This window comes from Mirounga leonina, unplaced genomic scaffold (assembly GCF_011800145.1).
Source record: "Mirounga leonina isolate KUSES-001 unplaced genomic scaffold, KU_Mleo_1.0 Mir_174, whole genome shotgun sequence".
In the NCBI taxonomy this organism is placed as follows: Eukaryota; Metazoa; Chordata; class Mammalia; order Carnivora; family Phocidae; genus Mirounga; species Mirounga leonina.
The window spans coordinates 1775386-1802883 of NW_023270451.1; the positions used below are offsets into that span (position 1 = coordinate 1775386).

General features: G+C 35.0%; 1 protein-coding gene across 2 annotated transcripts in view; it reads left to right on the forward strand.

Moving 5' to 3' along the window:
* COG5 (component of oligomeric golgi complex 5) overlaps positions 1-27498 on the forward strand; it is a 307147-nt gene that overhangs the window by 194820 nt on the left and 84829 nt on the right. For both annotated transcript variants that reach the window (XM_035020357.1, XM_035020356.1), the window contains one exon: positions 26962-27043. In XM_035020357.1, the coding sequence (XP_034876248.1) occupies positions 26962-27043 (82 nt within the window). The remainder of the gene's footprint in view (positions 1-26961; positions 27044-27498) is intronic.

A 27498-nucleotide genomic window follows, 5' to 3' on the forward strand; every position in this document is an offset into this window, starting at 1 on the left:
TGTAAGTAAGTTAGGTAGGGAGTGTGGGCGTTGCCCTGTTCCCCCAGGTGGCCCTGTGCCAGCCAGTTCCTTTGTTCCCGGTAGGGTCTCTCCATGAATGCTGCCTCTCTGGGACAAGCTCTGAGATGAGCAGATAACCTCCCCACTGTGTGCGCTAGGTGCTCTTCAGGTTGCTGTTTCCATGCTGTGTATCCACAGGTTGTTTACCTGCCTTCTTTTCAAGAACAGCTCTGATGCCTCTGAGCTTTCCCCAAGCCACATCTGCTGATCTCCAGAACTCTGGATTTAAGCCCCGCTGGCTGCAAGAACTTGTGAAATTCAGCCTCTCTAGCTTTCCCAGCCAATTGCTATGGGGACTCATATAGCATACTGCATAGTTATTAATCTCTCTTGTATAGTTATTAATTTTTTAGTTTTAGTGGTGGAATGGATAACTAATATGAGGCCTTCATGTTTATAGGCAAGCAAATGCACATGCAGTGTTATCATTCATTTCTTCTAATTTTGGTCGCCTTTCTACCCAAAGTAATTAATTTATTCTTTATTGGAGTGGCTTGATATCACGCTTTTACTATGTAATCCTTTGTATATGTTTTTACTCCTTTTTAATAGTTTGGCTATATTCTACTAGCAGCATAAGAACAATTATATGACACCATTATATTCAAGGGAACTAAAGAAAAAAACAAAAAGAGGAATAGTGCATTTAAAGATGCTTATGTTTGTGATATTATATTGGATAAAGTTTCTACATACAAACTCATATATAAATTCTCATCAATTATTATTGGGAATGAACTCTGGCAACTTCTGTTTGCCAGATTTTAAATGCATGTGAATTACTACCAATTATTAAAGGATTATTATGAACAGGGATGTATGCTTTCCTTTTATTCAGTCTTTACATTAACTCACAAAATTTCTTACTGAATTAAAAATAAAACCAATAAAGATTAATTTTTCAAACACTGTTCTTACCTATTTAAAAATATAGTCATATACAACACACGTTTATACATAAATTTTCATGTAAATTTCCAGTTTAGTTATTCTTTTATGGCAGTGTTTATGAAAAAAAATTTAAGCCCCTCTTGGAATTCATTATACTCATGTATATTCAAAAAAGATCAGTCTTTTGTAAAAAGTCCAAAATAACTTTTGATCCTAAATACTTGGGATTTCCAGGGCAAGAGAAAAGTAAAAAACAAAACCCTTAGCAAGAGAAAAGTAAAAAACAAAACCCTTAAAACACCTGTCATATATTGCAGAAATAGCACATAAATTTCACTGCATTTACTGTAATTTCTTTACTCTTTTCCTTTATTGCAAAGCTATGAATAGATATTTTTGCTAATTACGTAACTACCATGTAAGAACATTATTATTCTAGTGAAAATAATTATCGATGGCAACAGAATCTTTGTAGAAAGTGCAGGATTTCTAGGATGATTGGAGGCCCCAAATAATGATCCTTAAAGTCTTTAGAGAAATTTAAACTTTTGAGTAGAGGATGATGTGTATTAGTGCTCTGGATCATTGAAGAGTGGTATCTGGACCAACATCTCTAAATCTTTGTGTAATCTCTTTTAGAGGAAAAGGTTATGAACAGAAAGTTCTTACACTACTAGTTTTTGCAATTTCAAGGTTTTTAAAAAGGAAATATGTTGGTATTGAAAGTTCTTTCTAATTTAGTGGTTTAGCCTTTTTAACCAGTGAATATATATATTAAAAATTAAATAAAATTGTAAACAATTCAAGATGAAACAATATTAGAATTATGCCATATGTTTTCTATAGTATCTGTTTAGAAATTAATGCTTTTTTCCTCAGATTATTTCTAGTAAATATCTTTGAAATTGGAATCTACCTAGAACAGTTTTTTAAAATTTATGTGTTGATACATCAAAAAACTAATGATGTATGGTGATTAACATAACAATAAATTTTTTTTTAATAAATAAAATTTATGTGTTGAAATATTTGTAAGTAGTAGTCTATATTTTGAAATTTACTGAAAGCTAAATTAATAAATACAACCTTTTATGCCATCTTTATACATGTATTCTTTATAACATGAATATAAAATAAAACTGGACCAATTATATTAGGTATAACAATCTTGGGAATATAATTTAAATGTGGACCCTTTTGAAAGCTTTTCCTTAATAAGATAACTAATTCTGCTTCTGCTTAATTTAATAAATGTCCTGGCTAACTTGTAGAATTAGCTTGTTATTTTCAGTTCATAGTATAATTTGAAAAAACATATTCATACCTGTCAATCACTCAATTTTGTTATCTTTTAAAACCAATTAGGAGTTCTAATGTCACTATGTAATTATCAATACTGTACATCACTTTGTTAAAGTGAGTGTAGCAAATTATTGACAAATTATCAGGATCCACACAGTGGAAAACAGGTTGTGGATTCTCATCTGCAGAAGTAAGCCAGTTTCTCTATTTAGGAGAATAGATACGATACTTTCATTTTCTAAGCCAGCAATTTTTATCATCAAACAAAATCTTGTAATCATGTGTGTAGGATGTATTAGGCTAAATTTGGAATGTGTTCAGCATTTTGAGCAGCTATAGTACTAATGAGAATTTTAACTGTGAAAAAGAATGTGTTTTCTTTTCCTCTTTTAGACATATCAAATGATTTGGTGATAGGATTAAAGACTCAGAAAATTTTTAGGACATCCAACCGTGAGATCTTTTTAATATTCTGAGAAAAATGTTTAACTCATCTATCTGTGGCATCTTAATTTGATTAAAAAATCAAGTAGCAATAAGCCAGTTAAGTTTCTAAGTCAGATATCATCAGTAAGTACTCTCATTTATAAAGGTAAGAAGGTTTTTGCTTTTACTGGTGTAAGAACTGGATCTTCTGAAGATCCAGTGTAAATAATTCTGGGTATATTGGAAAAATATATTTAATGCAATCTTGGGCCTGCAAAAGGTGAGAGAATCTCTGAGGGCAAAGATACATATTCAGATATACTTATGCATGTCAAATATCTGTATATGATGTATTTAAAGAACAGAAAATGAAATAAAAAATGAGAAACAAAAGACTTAAAAAATGACCAAGTAGTTCTTTAAAAAGAACTAAATAGAACATTTAGAAATTAAAAATAAAATCACTGAAATAAAAAATTGAGCAGATAGATTAGACAGATATTCCATAAAGTCAAAGAATGAATTAGAGGCTGACAGAATTAATGAAATTATCCAGAATGCAGCATAAATGAAAGATACGGAAAATATGAAAGGTTAAAAATTATGGAGGATTAAATGAGGTTTTAATATAAGGCTGTAATTGGAAAAGGAAGGCCGGCAAACTAAAAAAGAAAAACCATCTGATTGGCTCAACACATCAGGAAAAGCATTTGACAGAATTCAACATCCCTTCCTGATAAGAACTCTTAGCAAACTAGGAATAGAAAGCTTTCTCAACCTGATAAAAGGCATTTAGGAACAAGGAACAGGTAAAATCACACTTAATCATGAGGGCTGAATGCTTCTCTCCTAAAACCAGGGAGCAGACAGGGATTTCTTTCTGTTCTCACTACTCCTATTTAACATTATCCTAGCTAGTGGAATGGAACAAGAAGAAGAAATGAAAGATTTCCAGTTTGGAAAGGACAAAATAAAGTGGTCTCTATTTATAAATGACATCATTGTCTATGTAGAAAATTTGATGGAATCTTTTAAAAAAAAAAAAAAGCTACTAGAACTAAGAAATCACTTACTACAAGATTACAGAATACAGGTCAATACAAAAAAATCAATTGTATTTCTATATATTAGCAGTGTACAATTGAGAATTAAAATTTAATAATTCCACATATAGTAGCATCAAAGAATATAAAATACTTAGGAATAAATCTGTTGAAAGATGAATATCATCTGTATACTGAAAACTATAAAATATTGCTGAAATTAAAGAAGGCCTAAGTAAATGGAGAGAGATACCTTATGTATGGTTGGTAGATTCACTGTTGTTAAGATGTCCATTCTTCCCAAATAGATCTATAATCCCAACAGATGTTTTGGAGAAATTGACAGGCTGCATCTAAAATTCAAATAGAAATACAGAGGACCTAAGATACTCAACACAGCTTTGAAAAAGAAAAGCAGAATTGGAAGGCTTAACATTATCTGATTTCCAGACTTACAAAACTACCTTATTCAAGAAAGTGTGGAGTTGTTATCAGGTTAGAGACCCAGATCATTGATGCAGAATAGAAAGTCCAAAAATATACTCACATACATATATGAAAAACTGATTCTCAAAAAACATTGCAAAAGCAGTTCAGTGGTGACACAATAGTCTTTTTAACAAATAATGCTGGAACATATGGATACCCAAATGTAAGACTTAAAATTCTAAAACAGACCGGAGGAGAAAAATAAAAACTTTGTGACCTTGGGGAGGCAAAGAGTTCTTCAATGCAACACCAAAAGCTTGATCCATAAAAGAAAAAAAACCTGGTATTTTGGACTTATTCAGAATTAAGAATTTCTGCTCTGCAAATTACTTCATTAAGAGAATACAAGACAAGGCATATACTGGGAGAAAATATTTACAAATCATATATTTAATAAAGAACTTCTGTCTAAAAAACTCTGAGAAAACATTCAGTTTCTATTTTTATCCTATTTTTAAAATAGGACAAAAGATTCAAAGGGATACTTTACAGATAGATGTCAAATAAGCACATACCTAAAACTTAAAAGACCTGACCATACCAAGTGTTGGTGCTGGTGTGGTTATAGTGACTGGAATTCTTACATACTGCTGATGGGAAATATAAAATTGTACAACCAATTTGGAAAACAGTTTGACAGTTTCTTAAAAAGTTAAACATACACCTACTATGTAACTCAGCAGTATGCCCCCATGTATTAATCCAAAGAAATGGAAGAGTATTACCATAAAGGACTTGCATACCAATGTCCAATAGCAGCTTTTTATTTAACAGCCAGTAACCTTAAACAACCTGTGTCCATAAACATGTGAATGGATAAGTAAGCCATGGTAAAGCTATATAATGAATGTAATCAGCAACAAAAAGAAATGTGGACTACTGATACATGTGAAGACATAATTAATCTCAAAATTATTATGTTGACTGGAAGACTCCAAAGAGAAAAGGATGTATTCTACAATTCTGTGTATAGGCAGTCCTTGCTTTACATGGGACTGTGTTTACTGAAACGTATGCACATTCAAACTATGTCCTTGCTTTGCATAGTTCTGATATACATGAGTTTCTGTTAACATGGTACCATGCACAACAGGGACTGCTTGGAATAAAATTGTGGAAAATACAACCAATCTATCATGATAGAAACAGAATAGTGGTTATGTAGGGAAGAGATGGGGTGGAGGAGGTTGGGGAACCACAAGAGGGAGGAATTAAAAGGGGGAGAAGATACTAATAGACTGTTTAACTGAGAAGATATGCAAATGAATAATAATCATATACATAAGACCTCAATATTAGTCATTAGGGAAATGCAAATCAAAACTGCAGAAGATTCCACTGCACAACCAGGAATCAAAATGACTATCAGTAAGTAACAATGTTGGTGAAGATATGGAGAAACTGGAACATTCATATATTGCTGGTGGAAATGTAAAATAATACTGCCACTTTGGAAAGCATTTTGGCAGTTTCTTGGTATATCCTCTCCATATGATCCTACAGTTCCATTCCTAAATATTTACCCAGGAGAAATGAAAACCTGTGTCTACAAAGAGGATCTCTACACAACTGTTTATAGCAGCGTTATTCATAATAGCCAAATACTGGAAACAATCTAAATGTCCATCAGCTGGACAATGGATAAACAAAAAGTCATATATTTATACAATAGATTACTATTCCACAATAAGAGGGAACAAAATACTTATATATCAGACTACATGAATAAACCTTAAAAACATTATAAGTGAAAGTGGACAAACTCAAAAGAGTACATGTTGTATAATTTTGTTTATATGAAATTTCAGTAAAAGCAAAACTATAGATAGAAGGCAGATAAATGATTGTCCTTGGGTGATGGAGCAGGGTTTGATGGATAGATGGATAAAGAGGGAACTTTTGTGATGATGGGATTGTTCTAAAAGTGGATTGTGCTGATGGTGCACAACTGTATGAATTTACTAAAAGTCCTATATCTGATTAAGGACTGGTATTGGGAATATATATATTATACAGATTACAAAATGTATTTTGCGTTGCACCAACTCAAAATAAGATGACAGAATACTATCAGGGTTATTTAAAGAAATTGCTGGTTCTGGGCTTGGAGCTAAGAAAATTGAAAATGAGTGTGGAATATCTTGTGCTAGAAAATAAAGAAATGCTCCAAAACTGATCATCACAACAAGTAAGGACGGTAATGGATTTTAACCTATGGAATAAAATAAAAATTCAGAGGTCCATATGTCAAGCTAGACAAACGGATGGACTGACAAGTGAGAAAGAAAAGCTCTCCCTTAAAATGGACTGTGAATTAATGAAAACGGAAAGAACAATGAAATTAAAAAGATAACTATTTTGCAACTATTTTAATAAAATTTGATTCAGGCAGTAATCATCAGTGGATGCTACATCTGGAGGAAGGAGAGTTTGATAAGGAACAATATATTTACATGGTATTAAAGTGTCTCCCAGTAATTACTTATTAATTCCAAAAAGAAAGGTAGCAACTATACAGTAGAAGAATCAGATAACACTTTATGTAATCACAATTAATACCCCCAATACCCTGCAAATATACATGATATCCCAAGGACTTATTATTCATGATGTATTCCAGACAAAGATGCATAACCTGAGTCTAATTATGTAGAAACAAGATAAGTCTAAACTTTTGGACAATCTGTAAAATAACTAGTCTTCACTGCTTAAAAATATCAATGATATAAAAGATTAAAAAATAGTTTCATAGTAGGTAAGACTTTATATAAAGAGATATGACAACTAACTGTAAAATACATGACACTGGTCTAGTTCCTGTTCCAGAAAAAAAAAAATGCTATAAAAAACACTGGACAGTTCATGAAATAGGAATATGAAAGGTATATGAGATATATATGTAACAAGGTTAAAAATCCCAAGTTTGATAACTGTAGTATGGGTATTTAGAAGAATGTCTTTATTCCTGGGGGGTCACTTAATTATTTAGTGGTACAGAGCTCTGATGTACAACTTACTCTCAGATGTTTGAATGAGGGAGAGCAAACGAGAGAGAATGATAGTGATAAAGTAAAGGTGGCTCAATGTTAGTTAACAAGTGGTGAATTGGAGTGAACAAACAGTAGGATTTTGGGAGGGTGGTTATTCTTGCAGCTTTTCTCTAAGTGTAAAATTTTTCTATAAGTTCAAAATTTAAAGTTTAAAGGAAAAAAGGTACCATGAAAAACTTCATTTCAACTAATTTTAAAAGGCAGGGGAAATGGACACATTTCTAGAAAAACATAACTTGCCAAAAATTTTAAAGTAGAATTAGACACTATGCATAGTCCTTTAACCGTCAAAGGAATTAATTGCTAGTTCAAAGTCTTTCTACCAAGAAACCAATAGTCTCAGATGGTTTTTCAAGCAACTCCTACCAAAATTTTAAGGGACAGATCATTCTTTTTTTAAGAGAAGAAAAACTCCCTCACTCATTTTATGAGACTAAAAAGTGACCTGTATATCAAACCAGTTAAGGATTACAAGAAAGGAAAATTACGGTCCAGTCATGCTCCGGCACAGACACTGAAAAATCTTAAAATATTAGTACACCAAGCATAGCAGTAAGTAAAAATGATACAACTATCTCAATAGATACAGAAAGAGTATTTGACAAAATTCATGATGATAAAAAATACTAGCAAACTCTAAGAGAAAGGGACTTTCTTAAATTGATAAAGGATATCTAATAAAACCTTTAATAGTCATCATTCTTACTAAAAAGCATATCCTTTACAGTCAGGGAAAAGGTCAGATGCCCACTGTCCCTGCTGCTTTTCAACATTGACCTGTAGGGCCAACCCAACATAATAAGAGAAGAAAAATAAATAATAGATTTCAAATATCCCAGAAGAATTCATTGCTATTGCTTTTCTGTACATTTGAACAAATCTTAGACCTATCAGAATCAACAGAAAACTACATGTCTGTCTTTAGAAAATTGAACTAATCTAGGACTGCCTATAATTTAAAATTGGTATCTTCATTTTGGTTCCGACTTTTATGCTATTCTTTCCCTCTCTTCCTTTTTTTCTCTTTCTCCCCTCTCTGTACCGATTATTTCTCTATAAAGTTTTTTATACCATGTATCAAATGTTGGCTTTTGAAAGTCCTGGACGTGAACACAACTGGAAATATAACATTTTTTTACTGATTAGGATCATCTGTAATACCTCTTGTCAACCACATTTAGCAGAGTGTCAGGGTGGATGGAGGGAAGTTCTCTCCAAACATTTTTTCCTCATTTGAGTGAAGAAACTTATTATATTTTTATTCTCTCTCTGATGCAATCATTGCTTGTTATATAATAATAAATGTTAAAATATCCAAAATACTTAACTTCTGTATGATACACTAATCATTTTTTGCCAAAGTTGTAGTACTAGACCCTTTCTCTATATTAAACAATTAAAACCTTGCTGAATATTTACATTGTTTCACTTTTTCAGGCAGGTGGGTTAGTATTCTCCATTATGGAGTTGTAGAGAAGCTATAGTGAGTAGACATGTGTGAGTAGAAGTGAAGAAAAAGTGCAGACGCTTTTAAAGTGTTTAAACACCCTTAAAGTCACTCTAATTCTTTTCTTTTTAATTTTTGCTCTTTTTTTCCTGGGGACTGCTTAAGTAAAATGTCCTTTTTTTTTTTTTAAGATTTTATTTATTTATTTGCCAGAGAGAGAAGGAGAGAGCACACAAGCAGGGGGAGAGGAAGAAGTAAGCTCCCCGCTAAGCAAGGAGCCTGACGGACTCAATCCCAGGATCCTGGGATCATGACCCAAACTGAAGGCAGACGCCTAACTGACTGAGCCACCCAGGCGTCCCCTTAAATAAAATTTCTAATTCACGTTTGACCTATGAAAGGAAATACTATATGATACTGAAATGAGCATATTTACAAAATATAATTGAATGCTTTGCTGGGCACTGGGATAAAAAGTTGACCAAAGTGACATAGTCCTTGCCTTTAGACAACTTATTTCCCCACTGGTTTCCTCTCCAGTCATACTTGTTCCATTCTTGGAACCCTTCACAGGGACGTACTTGTTACGATATTCTGTGGAAATACTAACAGAAAATACCTTTTAATAGTTTATAGTGGTAAAATATTAAAGTATCTGAAGAAGGAAAGCTTATTGTAGGAAGACCTCTAGAAAGACTTCTGTAATAGGTTTATTCTTGGTGTGCCAAAATGATATTTAGACTCTGTAGAAGAGCTGAACTTTCTGTTCAAGAGTCACAGACTTCTCTAACCAGCAACCAATTATGGTTCCCAGAATTCTCTACAGTATCAGTTAGTCTACATTAGGGATTCAAGCTACTTAAGTACAAGTGAAAGACATTAATAGTTCTCTTGAGTAACTATGCAGGAGTACTTTAGTTAGGCTTAATGTATACTTCTTTATTCTGTTATAAAAAGAAATCTTGTATTAGGCTGCTTGCTCAAATAGAAATCTCAAGCTGAAATGAAATGTTATTTTCTTTTTAGTAATTCAGTTAGTTAAGATTTGATATAGGATAATTCTATTTTTAATTTTTTGAAGAATCTCCATAGTGTTTTTCATAGCAGCTGGCCAATTTTACATTCCCATCACAGTGCACAAGGGTCCCATTCCTCCACATCCTTACCAACAGTTATTATTTTCTTGGTTTTGACAGTGGCCATCCTAACAGGTATGAGGTCATATCTCATTATGGTTTTGGTTTGCATTTCCTGATGATTAGTGATAATGATCTTTTCATACGCTTGTTAACCATTTGTATTATCTTCTTTGGAGAAATGTTTATTCAGGTCCTTTACACATTTTTTAAGTTGTTTGTTTATAGATTTATATAGATTTTTTAAGTTATTTATAGATTTATATGGATTTTTTTATTATGTTATATCACCATACATTACATCATTAGTTTTTGATGTAGTGTTCCATGATTCATTGTTTGTGTATAACACCCAGTGCTCCATGCAGTACGTGCCCTCTTTATTTAATACCCATCACCAGGCTAACCCATCCCCCCACCCCCCTCCCCTCTAGAACCCTCAGTTTGTTTCTCAGAGTCCATAATCTCTCATGGTTTATCTCCCCCTTCGATTTCCCCCCCTTCATTTTTCCCTTCCTGCTATTTCTTTTAACATATAATGTATTATTTGTTTCAGAGGTACAGATCTGTGATTTAACAGTCTTACACAATTCACAGTGCTCACCATAGCACACACCCTCCCCAATGTCTATCACCCAGCCACCCCATCCCTCCCACCCCCCAGCACTCCAGCAACCCTCAGTTTGTTTCCTGAGATTAAGAATTCCTCATATCAGTGAGGTCATATGCTACATTTCTTTCTCTGATTGACTTATTTCGCTCAGCAAAATACCCTCCAGTTCCATCCACGTCCTTGCAAGTGGCAAGATTTCATTCCTTTTGATGGCTGCATAATATTCCATTGTATATATATACCACATCTTCTTTATCCATTCATCTGTCGGTGGACATCTTGGCTCTTTCCATAGTTTGGCTATTGTGGACATTGCTGCTATGAACATCGGGGTGCACGTACCCCTTCAGATCCCTACATTTGTATCTTTGGGGTAAATACCCAGTAGTGCAATTGCTGGGTCGTATGGTAGCTCTATTTTCAACTTTTTGAGGAATCTCCATACTCTTTTCCAGAGTGGCTGCACCAGCTTGCATTCCTACCAACAGTGTAGGAGGGTTCCCCTTTCTCCACATCCCCACCTTTACACATTTTTTAAGAGTTGTTTCTTGTTCTCATTGTGTTGTAGAAGTGTTCTGTTGGCTTTTTTTTTTTTTTTTTTTTTTTAAGTAAGCTCTACACCTAACATGGTGCTTCAACTCTTGACCCTGAGATCAAGGGTGGCATGCTCAACCGACTGAGCCAGCCAGTTGCCCTGTAGCAGTTCTTTATGTATTGTGGACTTTAAGATATATGGCTAGCAAGTATTTTCTCCCATTCTGTATGTTGCCTTTTCCTTCTGTTGATTATTTCCTTTGCCATACAGAAGTTTTGAAGTTTGATGTAGCTCCATTTGCTTAGTTTTGCTTTTGATGCCTATAATTTTGATATTACATCCATGAAATCACCACCAAATCCAATATCATGAAGCTTTTCCCCTATGTTTTCTTTTATAAGCTTTGTAATTTTAGGTCTTATATTTAGGGCTTTGATTCATTTTTGAATGTTTATATATGGTGTAAGGCAGAGGTCAGTTTCTTTCTTTTGCACATGGATGTCCAGTTTTTTCCAACACCATTTGTTGAACAGACTGTCCTTTCCCCATTGTGTAGCTGCTGCATGCTCATCAGAGATCATAAACCATGTATGGGAAGATTCCTTTCTGGGATCTCTATTCTGTTCCATTTGTTTGTATGTCTGTCTTTATAGTAGTACCATATTATTTTTGATTAGCTTTGTAATATGTTTTGAACTCAGGAAGTCTGAGACCTCCAGCTCTGTTTTTCTTCCTCAAGATTGTTCTGGCTATTTGGGGTCTTTTGAGATTCCATGTAAATTTTAAATGATTTTTTTTTCTATTTCTGCAAAATATTCCTTTGTGATTTTTGATAGTGATTGCATTGACTCTTTAGGTTGCTTTGGATACTATGTACATTTTAACAGTATTAAGTTTTCCAACCCAGGAACACCAGATAATTTTTTGCTTATTTGTGTCATCTTTAATTTCTTCCAGCAGTGTTTTATGGTTTTAAATGTGCAAGTCCCTTACCTCCATGGTTAAGTTTATTCTAAGCATTTTATTCTTTTTTTTTTTTTTAAAGATTTTATTTATTTATTTGTCAGAGAGAGAGAGCACAAGCAGGGAAAGCGGCAGGCAGAGGGAAAAGCAGGCTCCCCGCTGATCAAGGAACCCAATGCAGGGCTCGATCCCAGGACCCTGGGATCATGACCTGAGCCGAAGGCAGCCGCGCAACTGACTGAGCCACCCAGGCGTCCCACTAAGCATTTTATTCTTTTTGGTGCTTTTGTAAGTGGGATTACTGTCATGATTTCCTCTTCAGATTGTTATTAGTGTGTAGAAATGCAGCTGATATTAATGTGTTGGTTTTGTATTCTGCAACTTTGATGAATTCATTTCTTCTAACAGTTTTTTAAATGGACTCTTTAGGGTGTTGTACATACAGGTCATGTACATTCCACTTTTCTCTTTCCCTCCCAAGGGAGAAGCTGCAAGTTGGAATTTTCCTCCCAGTTCTGAGCTGTACTAGCTTGAGAGAGGAGCTGACATGATTGAAATGAAATGATATTTATTACCATTTCAATGCTTCTTTTCTTGACTTTGAGCTTGTGTGGGGTACTGTGACTTCTTAACTGGTTTCTGGAATTCTAGTAAAGGAGTTTTGGACCATATACTGTTGTTAAGTCAGTGTTTTTGTGGGTGAGCAAGAGATGGGTCTTTCTGTTCCACCATCTGATGTCACTGAATCGCTTGGTTTTTTAAAAATAATATATTGACATGAGTTTTTCTATTCTTGCTTTTCTGCTTTTTGAAGAAGGAAACAGTAGGCAAATACCTGCCTTACTGTTTGGTTGATACAAAGATGGGAAAGAAGTGGGAAATAAGAGCTAGATGCTTGAAAAGTAGTTTCATATAGTACATTACTTATCATGCTAATTCTGTTGACTAGAGAAGATTAAGCCATGGTATGTTAATTTGATATTTTAAGGCAAGCATTCTAATATTTCACTTTAATTTATATCTCTCTCCTTTATTTAACAATAGAAACTAAAGATCTTTAAGGATATGAATTTCAACATGAATCCCTGTTTAAGCATATGTCAAGATGCACGCTTTTGTGTATATGTACATGTCTTTATGTGAGAACAAATTAATGAATGTGAATGTTTGGATGGATATTCTTAGTCATGTTGGTATTAATTTAAGTGATTGTAAAAGAATTCAGGCATTTGTTTATATTCTGGGGGAGGGGAAGATAAATAAAAAGACCACAACTAAAGTCCATAGTAAAATATATATTTTCTAACAGTATAATTTAACTAAGACATAATATATATCAAACTTAAGACTATAATAAAACTTTTAAAGACACATGATTTTAAAAGATCTAATGAAATTGCTTTTGGTAGACTCTGGCTTATTTTATATATGAAAAGTTTTCAGTTGTTGCTATATTTATTTTAGATTATATTTCCATAAAAACGAGTTTTTGCATTGAGAGGAATCCTTTAACTGTAGGAACATGTATATATCTTTTATGGAATCTCATTATTTCCTCAAATTAAAAAGAAATGAAATGGAAATTTTTAGTAACTCTTTAAGTAGTTTTGTCTGCATAGCATATATTTACAAGCAAATGATTACTTTTTGTTAAGATTATAGTAAAATATTTCAAAATATTAGGAAAATGGAGTATGTCTAAGTTCTTTATTAAATTATTGAGCGCCTGCCATATTCCATATTCCAGGCACTGTGATAGTGATTGGAGGTATCAGAATGAGCAGAACAGAAACAGGTACTAATTGGGTGGGAAAAAAATTAAGCAAACAATTGTATAAATGATGGTTTATAATTGTGATAGCTTACTAAAAGATTTTCTGGGTTCTATGAAAATATTTAATGCGGCGACCTCATTAAATGAATTTTAAAAAGCTTAGAATGTTAATGATGAGTTGGCTTGGTGAAAGGGAGAAGTATACAAAAAGAATGGAACATTATCCTTTTCAGGGACTGATGGAAGTCCAGTGTGGCTGGAGGGGGAAGAGCATTTTGTAATGTGCCTTGAGTGCCCAGAAGAGGTCCATGTACTATTTTACAGATTTTGAACTTTTATCCTAAGCACAAGTGACATGATTCATATTTATAGTTTTTAATGTTAATTACACTGTGGGGTATAGATTGAAGGGGGCTAACTCTAGAGAAAGGTGGCCTGTTGCAGGAATTCAGAAAGAGATAACGAGGGTTGTATTAGTTTCCTAGGGCTGCTGTAATGAAGTTCCACAAACTGAGTGGCTTCACAAAAAAAAATTTGTTTTCTCATACCTGGAGGCTAGAAGTCTGAGGTCAGGGTGTTTGGCAGAGTTGGTTTTGTCTGAGAGCTGCTGGGGAAGGATCTCTTTTTGTTCCAGGCCTCTCTTTTTGGCTTGTAAATGGCTGTCCTCTTCCTGTGTCTTCAGACCATCTTCTTTCTATATGTGTCTGTGTTCAGATAACCTCCTCTTATTGGATTAGGGTCCATCCCAGTGATTCCATTTTAACTTAATTCTCTCTTTTTTTTTTAAGATTTTATTTTATTTATTTGAGAGAGAGAGAGAGAAACAGCATGAGAGGGGAGAGGGTCAGAGGGAGAAGCAGGCTCCCTGCCGAGCCGGGAGCCTGATGTGGGACTCGATCCCAGGACTCCAGGACCATGACCTGAACCGAAGGCAGTCGCTTAACCAACTGAGCCACCCAGGCGCCCCGTAACTTAATTCTCTTAAGACTGTATCTCTCAGTAGGTCACATTCTTAGGTATGGGAAGCTTAGGACTTCAAGATATGAATTTTGTGGGGAAAGGATTTGGCCTGTAACAATGATTAACATTGATGGCAGTGAAAATGGAGACAAGTGGATTGAGAATTACTTAGGAGATAAAACTGATACATCTTAGTAATATATTAGAAATGGTGAGATGGAGAAGGTATCAAGATGACTTTGTTCTGGTTTGAGAAAGGTTCCGGGAGATAGTAGTGATTTCATTTGGGATCATAAACTGAGAAGCATATTTAAGAGGAAAGATGATGAGGGGGCTCAGTTGATTAAGTGTCCAACTCTTGATCTCAGCTCAGGTCTTGATCTCAGGGTCGTGTGTTCAAATCCCACGTTGGCTCCATGCTTGGTGTGGAGCCTACATTAAAAAAAAAAAGAGGAAAGATAATGAGCTCTATGTTCAGGTTTCATTCACGTGACATCCATGTGAAGATGTCAGTTAGGCACATTAATATGTGGAACTGAAGCTCAGAAGAGAGGCCGAGGCTAGAGACATAAATTTGAGAGACATGATCTTATAGATGGCAGTCAAAGCCATGATAATGGATGAAATTGGCTATAGAGAAAAAAAGGTACCTAGACAAAGTCTAAAGAAAATGCAACTTATAAAATTCATATAGAACCATATTTTCCAAAGAGGTGTATGCAGTTTGACATGGAGAAAGATAGTTATAATTCTACCCATACATTTAAAAAGTCTTACCCTTTAAACTATTTCATATATTTTATATTGTATGTATCTTAACATAGTAGTACTTGTATAATTTTAAGTAAGTAAACATATTTTAGAGTGCATATCAAAAAATATTTTCCACTGGGTGAGTTTGGGAAACACTGTGACAAAGGAGGCAACAAGGAGTATTCCAGGAGGAGGATGAAACCAAAAAGAATATGGCAAGGGAAGCCAATGGACTGGGTTTAAGGAGAGTATGGCTCATACTAAATCTAATTTGAAATTTTAAATACCAGTAAGCCATGCATTCTCAACAAGGGCAATCTTGACCCCAAGAGAGAGAAATAGTTCTGTTGTTTTGTTTTGTTTTGTTTTGTTTTGCGGGGAGTGAGGAGGTACAAAACATCTTAGATATTATAATGGTTTGTGTCCTCTACAGCTCAACCTTGCCCTACAAAATCTTATTAGTATTTAATTTCTCTTATTAGCGAGAAACTAAATTAAGTACACCATAATTATATAAGCATGATATATTTTTTCTATATTTGTATGCACTTATTTAATTTAGTGTTCTCTTTGAAGGGGCAATAATGAAAAAAGGTTGAGCAATACAATAAACTATATAGAAAGGGCTTTAAAACTCTTTTGCACTGTAGTTTAACAGTACTCTCTAGGGAAGAGTATGGGATTTGAGTTTGAAGAGGAACTTTAAATTTTGGCCTTATTTATTTCAGTATTGAATATTTTACATCAAAAATTTATTCTTCTATTTATAATTAAGTTAGATTATCTAATTACTCCTCCAAAAAATTAAAAAGAATGAAGAAACCATCATATTTAATCCTATCACCCAGAGATAATCTGTTAACATTTTGTATATAGTTTTTGTTTAACTGTATACATTTTATATCAAGCCCTATCTGTTCAACCTTCAAAAGGCATCTGAAATCTGACTACTTTTCACTACCTCCCACTACCACTTTATTTATTTATTTATTTTTAAAGATTTTATTTATTTGAGAGAGAGAATGAGATAGAGAGAGAGCATGAGATGGGGGAGGGTCAGAAGGAGAAGCAGACTCCCTGCTCAGCAGGGAGCCTGATGCGGGGCTCATCCCGGGACTCCAGGATCATGACCTGAGCTGAAGGCAGTTGCCTAACCAACTGAGCCACCCAGGCGCCCCCTTCCCCCTACCACTTTAGTCTAATCCCCCATTTTAAAAACAGTAGAATGTACCAAAAGTATTATTCTTTTTCTTTGAACAATATGCATATAAAAGCCAACATTTTGACTTCAGCCAAAATTCTTTTGTATAGGTTTTCTCATTTTGCTCTGTGGTGTTCATCTTGAAGTCCCTACTGAATTTGTGTGTGCCTTCTTTTGTAATTGACACAGCAAAATGTTTCTCCCTGAAGGATATTTTCCAGTAAAATAATTTTTTTTTCTTGGCCTTCTATTTGCTTCACCAGGATCCCTCTGCTTTGAATGCAGAAGATGATTAAGAGCTAATTTAAAATTCCTATATATTTGGTTTCTTTGATCAAGTCTGCAGGCTTTCTTACTCACAACATGATCTCTCCACAGAGATCTCTGGCACAGAATGTTTGCTCAATCTTTTACTTTCTCTTCTTTTTTGATCTTAACTCCTCCGCTTCCCTCTGACCTTCTCTCATTAAGCACTAACTTATAAACTCTATCTGAACTGATCCTCACCTCTCTCTCTGTCTCAAAGATATAGGTGGATTGTATCTTTTTTTTCTTTTTCTCAGACTTACCCCTTTACTTTTGTTTTATAGTCTACCCTTTCCTAGAACATTCTCTGGTTTCTCCAATACCAGCCTTTCCTGGCTACTTCCTCTCAAGGGTCTACCATCTAAAACCAAAATTAAAATAAACCCTTGGTCCTCTATCTCCACCTAAGTATTTTTTTCCCCTTCGTGCCCAGGTTTTAGTAAGCTACTTTGTGTATCTACTTTCTTATTTCTGTTTTGCTCCAAACGACTGAAATCAAGCTTCTACTGCATTGAAACAGTTCTTGTTAAATTCATTCTGATGACCCAACTACTAAGTCATTCATCTCACCTCTATTATCCTCTCTTATTTCACTCCTTTGAGGCAATAACTGTTCTTCTGCTTAGTGCTTTCCTCCTTCACAGATACTACTGCTCAGAATCGTTTATTGACTCTTCTTCCTCCACCTACCCTTCCTTTGGAAATAATTTATTTGTAAAATTTCAGGCCTACACCAAAGTAGAGAGCCAAAGTACAGGACAGTGATTGACAGTGTACCCATCATCCAGCTTTAGCAGTTACTAACTTGTGACCAGTCTTTTGGGGGGGGGGGGGCGCGTAACTGTCTACATTTACTCCTTTCTCTCTACTCTGAATTATTTCTTCGGCTAACCTTTAAATAATGTTGTTCTCCTAGGTCCCATCCTCAACATTTTTTTTCCTTCTCATGCTACATGCGATCAGTAGAAAAGCTCACAGATGCTAACAGCTTCTACAGCCTCCAAATGCTGATAACACCTAAATCTATTTCTTCAGCTTAGATCTTGTTCTTTAGCAAGAGATTCATATTTACTAGCTTAGATCATCTTCACTTGGATGCCCCACAGATTCTAGAAGCATAAATCTAAATGAGCTAATCTTTCTCTACCCACCTGCTGCCCCTGTTAAAATTCCATTTTGGTTGATCAATCTCCCATCTGCCTAGTCCTACACAAATATATCTAGTCTTAGTCCTTCATAAATGTATTTAGTTGTTCATCAAGCCCCATCAGTTTTCCTGCTGCCATAGTAAAGTTCCTTTCACCTGCATTTTTTTTTTCAACAGATTCATAACTGATCTTATCTGCAGGCTCACCACTACCCCACATATTGTTCATCTTCCACATTATTATCAGAGTGATTTACCTAAAACACAAGATGAATCATGCTATTCTCTCATTAAAATCCTTAAATATTTCACTGGTATCTACAGGATGAATTAAGACACTTCTTGGGGCGCCTGGGTGGCTCAGTCGTTAAGCGTCTGCCTTCGGCTCAGGTCATGATCCCAGGGTCCTGGGATGGAGCCCCACATCGGGCTCCCTGCTCGGCAGGAGGCCTGCTTCTCCCTCTCCCACTCCCCCTGCTTGTGTTCCTGCTCTCGCTCTCTCTCTGTCAAATAAATAAATAAAATCTTTAAAAAAAAAAAGACACTTCCTGATCTGATTCTTGTCTTACTTTCTATCCTCACCACTTCCCTTTTTCCTGAATGCTCACTATGCACTCAGAGAATAGAAAATGCTTTTCCTGGGGCACATGGCTGGCTCAGTTGGTAGAGCATATGACTCCTGATCTTAGGATTGTGAGTTTGAGCCCCATGTTGGGTGTAGAGATTAGTTAAAAAAAAAAAAGAAAGAAAATGCTTTTCACATCTTTATGCTCCATTCATCCCTCTGTCTGGAATGCTCTCTGCTCATCTCTTCTTCCCATCTGTATGGTAAATTCTAGTCTTCCTTGGAATCTAGCCCAAGATATCCTGACTCTTTGTAACAGTAAATTCTATAGGTTATTATTATCCCTATTGTTTACATAGCTTACAAGCTCAGAAAGATAAAGGACGGCCCAAGGTTTCAGAGCCAATAAGTGGCAGACCTTGGGTGTAAGTCAAGGTTATTCTACTTCAGAGCCCATGCCCTTTCGCCACACCTCAGTGCAAGAATGTTCACTTGAAGGTTTGGACCTTATAATTATATGCAGTAAGGTACTATGAAACACATTTTAGCAAGAAAACCCATGGTAGTGTCCATATTATAAAGATAAACTGAATAATATCTGCTTTGAAATCAATTTTGTCCAAGTATTGTCATTCTAAGTTTCTATATTTAATTAAGTCAAAATTAATGACAAAAGCAGTCAAAGATCAAGCTGTTCTTCTCAGTAACAGATTTATCCGAACATAAATGTTTTAGAATTCCTGTATATTTTATTTTTATACTATATATATGTATATGTACATATATATATATAAATTTTTTTTAAAGTAGGCTCCACACCCAGTGTGGGGCTTGAATTCACAACCCTAAGATTAAGAGTTGTATGCTCGGGGTGCCTGGGTGGCTCAGTCGTTAAGCGTCTGCCTTCGGCTCAGGTCATGATCCCGGGGTCCTGGGATCGAGCCCCGCGTCGGGCTCCCTGCTCGGCGGGAGGCCTGCTTCTCCCTCTCCCATTCCCCCTGCTTGTGTTCCCTTTCTCGCTGTCTCTCTCTCTGTCAAGTGAATAAATAAAATCTTTAAAAAAAAAAAAAAAAGAGTTATATGCTCTACCAACTGAGCCAGCCAGGCACCCCTATACTATTTATATATATATATATATATATTTTTTTTTTAAAGATCTTATTTATTCATTCGAGATACAGAGAGAGAGAGCATGAGCAAGGGGAGAGGCAGAGGGAGAGGGAGAAGCAGGCTCCCCACTGAGCCAGGAGCCGGACGTGGGGCTCGATCCCAGCACCCTGGGGTCATGACCTGAGCCAAAGGCAGACACTTAACCATCTGAGCCACCCAGGCGCCCCTACTATTTATATTTTTAAAAATATATCTGATTTTTGCGCTATTTGCAGCTTATTGGTCTCAGCCAAAGGTCCAACTAAGTTTCAGAATTATAGTGTTGTTTCTATTTATTACTAAGAAACTAAGCCAAGAGTTTTTTTTTAAGTTGCAGACATTTCCCAAAAATGATCTGATAACCTGATTGCATTGAACTTAGTGAAAGTGCTGTGGTCTGAATATTTCTATTCCCATAAAATTCATATGTTGAAATCCTAACCCCCAAGGCAATGCTGTTAGGAGGTGGGGCCTTTAGGAGGTGATTAGGTCCTGAGGGTAGAGCCTTCACAATAAAGAGACTGCAGAGAACTAGCTCCTCTCTTCTACCATTTGAGATTACAGTGAAAACAGCCATCTATAAGGAACAAGGTCCTCACTAGACACTGAATCTGCCAGGACTATGATCTTGGACTTCCTGCCTCTAGAACTGTGAGAAAAACGTTTGTGTTGTTTATAAGTCACCCAGTTTATGGCATTTTTGTTACAGCAACCCAAATAGACTAAGAGAGTGAGACAGTATTGGATGTAGATTATAAATAGATTAATATCAAATATCCTTCCAGTTGAAATCTAATTGAATTATTAAAATCTAGTAGAATTAATTTTGTTTCAACATACTTAGGAGCAATTATATGACATGCTAATTTGGTTTAAAAATGTAAGTAAAATGATTTTTTATGTATCTTTATATTATTTTTTGCAGCTGTATTTTAATATATTTTGGCTTTGACAAAAGTTTTGATAATTCTTTGATAAATAAAGCTAACATCTCTTTACATTTTGGCAGAATTATATAATATATATGTGTGTGTGTATGTGCACATCATATACAGAAGCGTATATACATATATATAAACTCTTTGATGTAATATCCTACCCCCGAATCTACATTTTCATTATTATCTTCTAAACTTTTCCAATCTGTCTGAATCTGCCTCCTCATATTTTGTCTTTCTGAAGCACTTTTCATGTCCTTTCTTGTTCCAACAACTGTGTGTGCTTTTCAGTATACATCTATGGTAACTGACTCTAGCTCTTAGTATGACAAGTCTTTGGACTTGACTGATTGGTTGACTGATTGATTCATTCATTTTTTTTTTCAACAGTTGTATAAAGGTTCTCCAAGGAAACAGAATCAGTAAGATCTGTATACACATAGAGAGAGAAAGATTTATTTTAAAGAATTGACTTACACCATTTTGGAGGCTTGTAAGTCCCAACATCTCAGTCAGTAAGCTGGAGACCTAGGAGAACTGATGGTATAGTTCCACTCTGAATCCAAAGGCTTGAGGCCCAGGAGAGCCAATAGTGTAGTTCTGGCCCAAAGGTCCGCAGGCTGAGGACCCAAGAAGAGCCAGTCTTTCAGTTTAAGTCATAAAGCTGATATTCCAGCTTGAAGAAAGTCAGGCAGAAGGAATTCTCTCTTAGCCTTTTTTGATCTCCTAGGCCTTCAACTGATTGGATGAGGCCCACCCACATTAGGGAGGGCTTTCTGCTTTACTCATTCTACCCATTCAACTGTTAAACTCATCCAGAAATCCCCTGACAAACACACCAGAAGTATGTAGAACAAATACCTGGGGCACCCCATAGCCGGTCAAGTTGACTCATAAAAGTAACCATCACAATAGTAGATAGTAGTATGCAGCAGTCACTGGAGATACAGTGAGACATATTAGTTATTTTGATTATATATTACAAAGAGTATTAGCAGTGATGACAAATATTTATATAGTGCTTCCTATGCCAGGCACCATTTTAAGCACTTCATCAGAATTAACCCATTTAATCTTCATGGTAAATGTATGAAATTGGTTTCCATTTAATAGATGAGGATACTGAAGTATAAAGAAATTAACTTACCCTCAGTCACAGTCAGTGGTAAGGTCTGGATTTGAACCTCAGTATTCTGGCTCCAGAGTTCCTCTTCTTAACCACTACTCTGTTTCTTTACTCACATAGGAAAATATCAGTATGATGGGGAATATGGGATGCTATAGAAGTATATAACAGAGTGTGTCAAACCTAGGGCAACCAAGAGAGGAAACACCTAAACTGAACTCTGAAAGAAGGTGCAGGTTTTAAAAGCTGCTAACTAAGAGAGGCTACGAAAGAACCTTCAAGAACCTGAAAGAATTTGAGTGTGGTTGAATCTTTGACCTCAGTGGTGTGAAGCAGGAAAAATAGGCTGAGAAAATCAAGTCATAAAGGCTTCATAAGTCAAATTAAGGAAGAATAATATTTTTATATATCAAACAGACCTTAGATCAAATCCCAGTTCTGCTACTTTCTATTTAATTCTAAGCAGGTCACCTTATCTTTTTGAGCTTCTGTTTTCTCTCTAGAAAGGGACTAAGAATGCCTTCTTTTGAGATTTTTTCATCCACTCAATAAATATTTATTATGTGTCTTTTATGTCTGGGTCACATTCTCAGTGCTGAAATTACAGTGGTAAAACAGACAAAAATGGTGCCTTTGCTGTTCTAGAGTTTACATTTCAGGGGTTGTTTTAAGGTTTAAATGAGATAACATCCCATAGTGCCTGTTCCATAATGCACATTCAGAAAATGTCATTATCTTAGCCAAGGTTTGTCTGGGTTCTCTGATTAAAAGTATATACTTCATGGATTTCAAGTGTTGAGTGACTTCTCACTAAGAAGGAAGAAGTAGCGATATTATTTGGGACTCAGTATTTTCTTTTAAAAGAGTGTGTCAAGGAATTAGAATTTTCTTGTTTATTTTGACAATTCTCTAAAGCCTTGAAGAATTTCTGCTATTTCTAGAAATCTGTTTCAGTAGTTCTATGGAATTACAAAAGATGATTTACCTCAAAGGAATTTATGGTTAATTGTAGGAATAATGACACATCTGAAAGAAATACAAGGAAAAAAACCTCTGGGGAAGATAAAAGCAAACAAAAATAATCCACAGAACAAACACAGAAAACAAAGGAAATACAAAGAAAGCATAAAATGAAATGATAAAAGCAAGAACAACTAGTAGGTAAACATATTTGGTTTGTAATTTCTTATTAAAAGACAAAAATTATATTTAAAAATAAAATTAAAATATGTGTTATTTATAAGACACCCATCAAAAGCAAACAATATAGAATAAAAATAAATGGAGTGACAAACATTTCTCAAGTGAAAGCAATAGTGATAGTATTAACTTCAGATAAAACAAAACAAGTAATGGTATATAGAATAAAGAGGGTCACACAAATTATCTGTCACTAGTCTTTCAACAAATGGTGCTGTGAAGAACTAGATATCCTTGCACAAAAGAAAAAAAGGCACCCTTACCTTATACCATATACAAAATTAATTCAAAATGAATTAAAGTCCTAAATGTAAAACCTAAAATTTTAAGACTCCTAAAAGAAAGGGAAAGCTTCATGAAATTGGACTTGGCAGTGATTTCGTGCATAAGACATCAAAATCACAGGCAACAAAAGCAAAAACAGACCAAGGGGATTACATCAAACTTCAGAACTCTGTGTGACAGCCCCACATCAGGTTCCCTGCTCCACGGGAAGCCTGCTTATCCCTCTCCTACTCCCCCTCTGTCTGTGTGTTCCCTCTCTTGCTGTGTCTCTCTCTGTCAAATAAATAAATAAATAAAATCTTAAAAAAAAAAAAAAAAGAACTCTGTGTGACAAAGGAATGAAAATGCCACATACAGAATGGGAGAAAATACTTGTAAGTCATATATCAGTTAAAGGATTGGTGTCCAGGGCGCCTGGGTGGCTCAGTTGGTTAAGCGACTGCCTTCGGCTCAGGTCATGATCCTGGAGTTCCGGGATCGAGTCCCGCATCGGGCTCTCTGCTCAGCGGGGAGTCTGCTTCTCCCTCTGGCCCTCCCCCTCTCATGTGCTCTCTCTCTCTCTCTCTCAAAAAAAAAAGGATTGGTGTCCAGAATATGTAAAGAATTCCCACAACTCAACGACAACAACAAAAAAACTGTATTAAAAAATGTGTAAATACGACTTGAATAGACATTTCTCCAAAGAAGGCTCAGCCTCACTAGTCATCCATCAGGAGATGCAAATCAAAATAATGAGATGTCACCTCACATTCATCAAAGAACAGTATATTGGTGAGGATATGGAGATATTGGTACCCTTGTGCACTGTTGAGGAGAAGTAAAATGGTACAGCTGCTGAGAAAAATAGTATGGAAAGTTCCTCAGAAATTTAAAAATAGAATTACCATGTGATCCAGCAATCTCACTACTGGAGATACATATCCAAAAGAATTGAAAACAGGATCTGGAAGAGGTATCTGCTCACCCATGTTCATTGCACCATTATTCATAATAGCCAAGAGATAGATACAATCCTAGTGTCCATCAATGGATGAACACACACACACACACACACACACAGCCTTAAGAAAGAAGGAAATCCTGTCACATGCTACAACATGGGTGAAACTTGAGGACATTGTGATAAATAAACCATTCAAAAAGACATGGTTCCACGTACATAAGGTATACTAAAGTAGTTAGAAAATGAAAGTAGGTAGGATAGGTGGTTGGTAGGAGCTGGGGGGTGGAGAATGAAGGGTTTAGTAGGTATAGCATTTCAGTTTTGCAAGATGAAAAAGTTCTAGAGGCCTCTTGTACAATGAGATACATACAATTAATACTACTGTACACTTAAAAATAGTTAAGAGAGAAAATACTGTATTTTTTCTTAAGTAATCTCTACACCCAACATGGGGCTTGAACTCACAACCCCAAGATCAAGAGTCACATGTTCTACCAACTCTACCAACTGAGCCAGTCAGGCACCCCTAATTTTTGTGGGTTTTTTTACCACCATTTTATGCATCATTTTCTATGAATTTTTTAAAAATATGATTGTGTATGAAGTATTTTATTAAGAGTATTAATTACCTTGAATTCACTCAGCTAAATTATTCTGTGGATTTCCTTATTGGAGACATTAAGATATTAAGATATTAATAGGTTTCCTAATACTAAATAATGTTTACATTGGGGACATAAATCCTACTTGTTTAGATTATTCAAATAATTATTTTAATACCTGTTGAAATCAATTTGCTTTCATTTTGTATTTGTATTCTTAAGCAAGATTGATCCAAGTTTTCTTCCCTAAGGGTATGTATGTGTGTGTAGAATTAGATATATAGTCATCAGATTTTCTTTATCCAGCGGAAAAGCTTTCAGTTTTTCACCATTTTACTTTTCTTACTGGATTTTTCATATATGGCCTTTATTATGTCGAGGTAATTTCTGTTCCTAGCTTTTTGAGTGATTTTATCATTAAAGGGTGTTGAATTTTGTCAAATGCTTTAGTGTGCATCAGTTGAGATGATTGCTTGCTTTTAGTCCTTCATTCTGTTAATGTGGTATATTACAAAAGTTTTTTAATATGAAAACATTTCCTTTAAGGTGCATGATATGCAGTACACATATATCACATAAAATCTTAGGACTCTGAATCTTATTTTCTGATCACTGTGTAAGAAGTGAACAATTACTTGATTTGCCTTTTTTATGGCATACAATACTCAGTTGAATTCAAAGCAAAAGATTTATTAAAGAAACAAATAATGAAAACAGAAGTATGTGTGCGTAGGTATAAAAATGAGAAATCAGTACTTTTCATTGGTCATTTTTTCTTTTATAACCTTGAAAATTGGAATTTTATTTGTGGAAAGTCCAAAATAAAACAATTAGAATTTTCTCATTTTTATGACATATTTGAATATTAGGTGTATTTTATTGTTATTGGGGCTAAGAATATGAATTGTCATTTTCATACCTCAAACATAGAATATTAGCAATTTGATATTGTGTACCACACATGTAGAAATACCTTAAAAGTGGGCGCCTGGGTGGCTCAGTTGGTTGGGCGACTGCCTTCGGCTCAGGTCGTGATCCTGGAGTCCCAGGATCGAGTCCCGCATCGGGCTCCCTGCTCAGCAGGGAGTCTGCTTCTCCCTCTGACCCTCCCCCCTCATGCTCTATCTCATTCTCTCTCTCAAATAAATAAATAAAATCTTAAAAAAAAAAAAAAAGAAGTACCTTAAAAGTACTTAGTAAAATATCTAGAAGTGTGATTCTGGTTTAACAGTATTAAAGTATGTTGTTCAAAATTGAATGAAGTATTGTGCTGGATAGTAGTAATTCCTGTGACTTTAAAAAAATTTTTTTAACTGGGGGCACCTGGGTGGCTTAATTGGTTAAACATCTGACTCTTGGTTTCAGCCCAGTTCATGATCTCATGGGCTGTGGGATCCAGCCAGAGTCAGCTCCTCACTCAGAAGGGGGTCTGCTTGAAAGGTTCCCTGCCTCTGCTCTTCCCCCACTCGTACTCTCTGTCTCTCAATAAATAAATACATCTTTTAAAAAAACCTTTTAACTGTATTTATACTTTAGGCAGTTCTCTTTTGTAATTCGTGAATTATGCCCTGGTGATCATTCTGGTCTAGCTTGCTTTGTTCATCATTTTGTTATGGTCACACAGTTGCCTTCTGTATATGTAAGGAAGATGGTAATAATAATTATAATAATAACTAAATTCACTGAGGGCTTATTATATATCAGGTACTGTCCCAACACTACTTCTTGTAAACTTTTTAATCCTTATAATAATACTGCAATGAAATGCAGTACTGTATCACCATTTTACAGATGGAAGGAGGCTCAGAATGATTAAACAACTTGCCCAAGCTCACACAACTAGTAGGAAGCAGAGGATGATGACTGATTACTTGAACATGAGGACGTGAAACATAATTTGAGTCATCGATACATTTCCACTTAGTTACTTAATTCCATTGTTTAATAGATACGTTAGAAGATTTCATTTAAATACATTTTTAATAAAATTTTAATGTTATAGCTTATCCATTACAGTTTTAATAATTAATGAATACATCCCCTTTTTTGGGTCACAGGATGGACAATCTGAAATTTTGTACACTTTTTGGAATTCAGTTACTCAAGCACTTTCTTCTCAATTTCGCATGGCAACAGATTGTAAGTATGCTATTTATTTTGCAGTTTTATTTCAAAGTTTTCCACGTGCTTTAAGATGTAATGTCAAGAAGTTTTGCTTTTTTGCTTTATAATACACATCTTTTTAAAACTCATTGGCTAATTGTCATTTCTTATACTGGCCATATATTTAGTTTTATAAGCAGTAAGTTAATTTTTTATGTTTTTAATAATTAGTATGTGGAATAAAATTCTCCAGAAGAATGAGTTAATTCTCCATAATTCAAACATAGAGGAACTCTGAAGTTTTCCTATGTAAAGGGTGTAAAGCAGTTGATGTTGAAGAATTTAGTTGATGCTTATAGAATTATTTTCCAACTAAAAGATATTAAAATACAAGACTTAATAGTTATTTCCTTATTATTAAAAATGAGGATTTGATGAATGAACAGATGAAATACCATGGGCACCTGGGTGGCTCAGTTGATTAAGGGTCT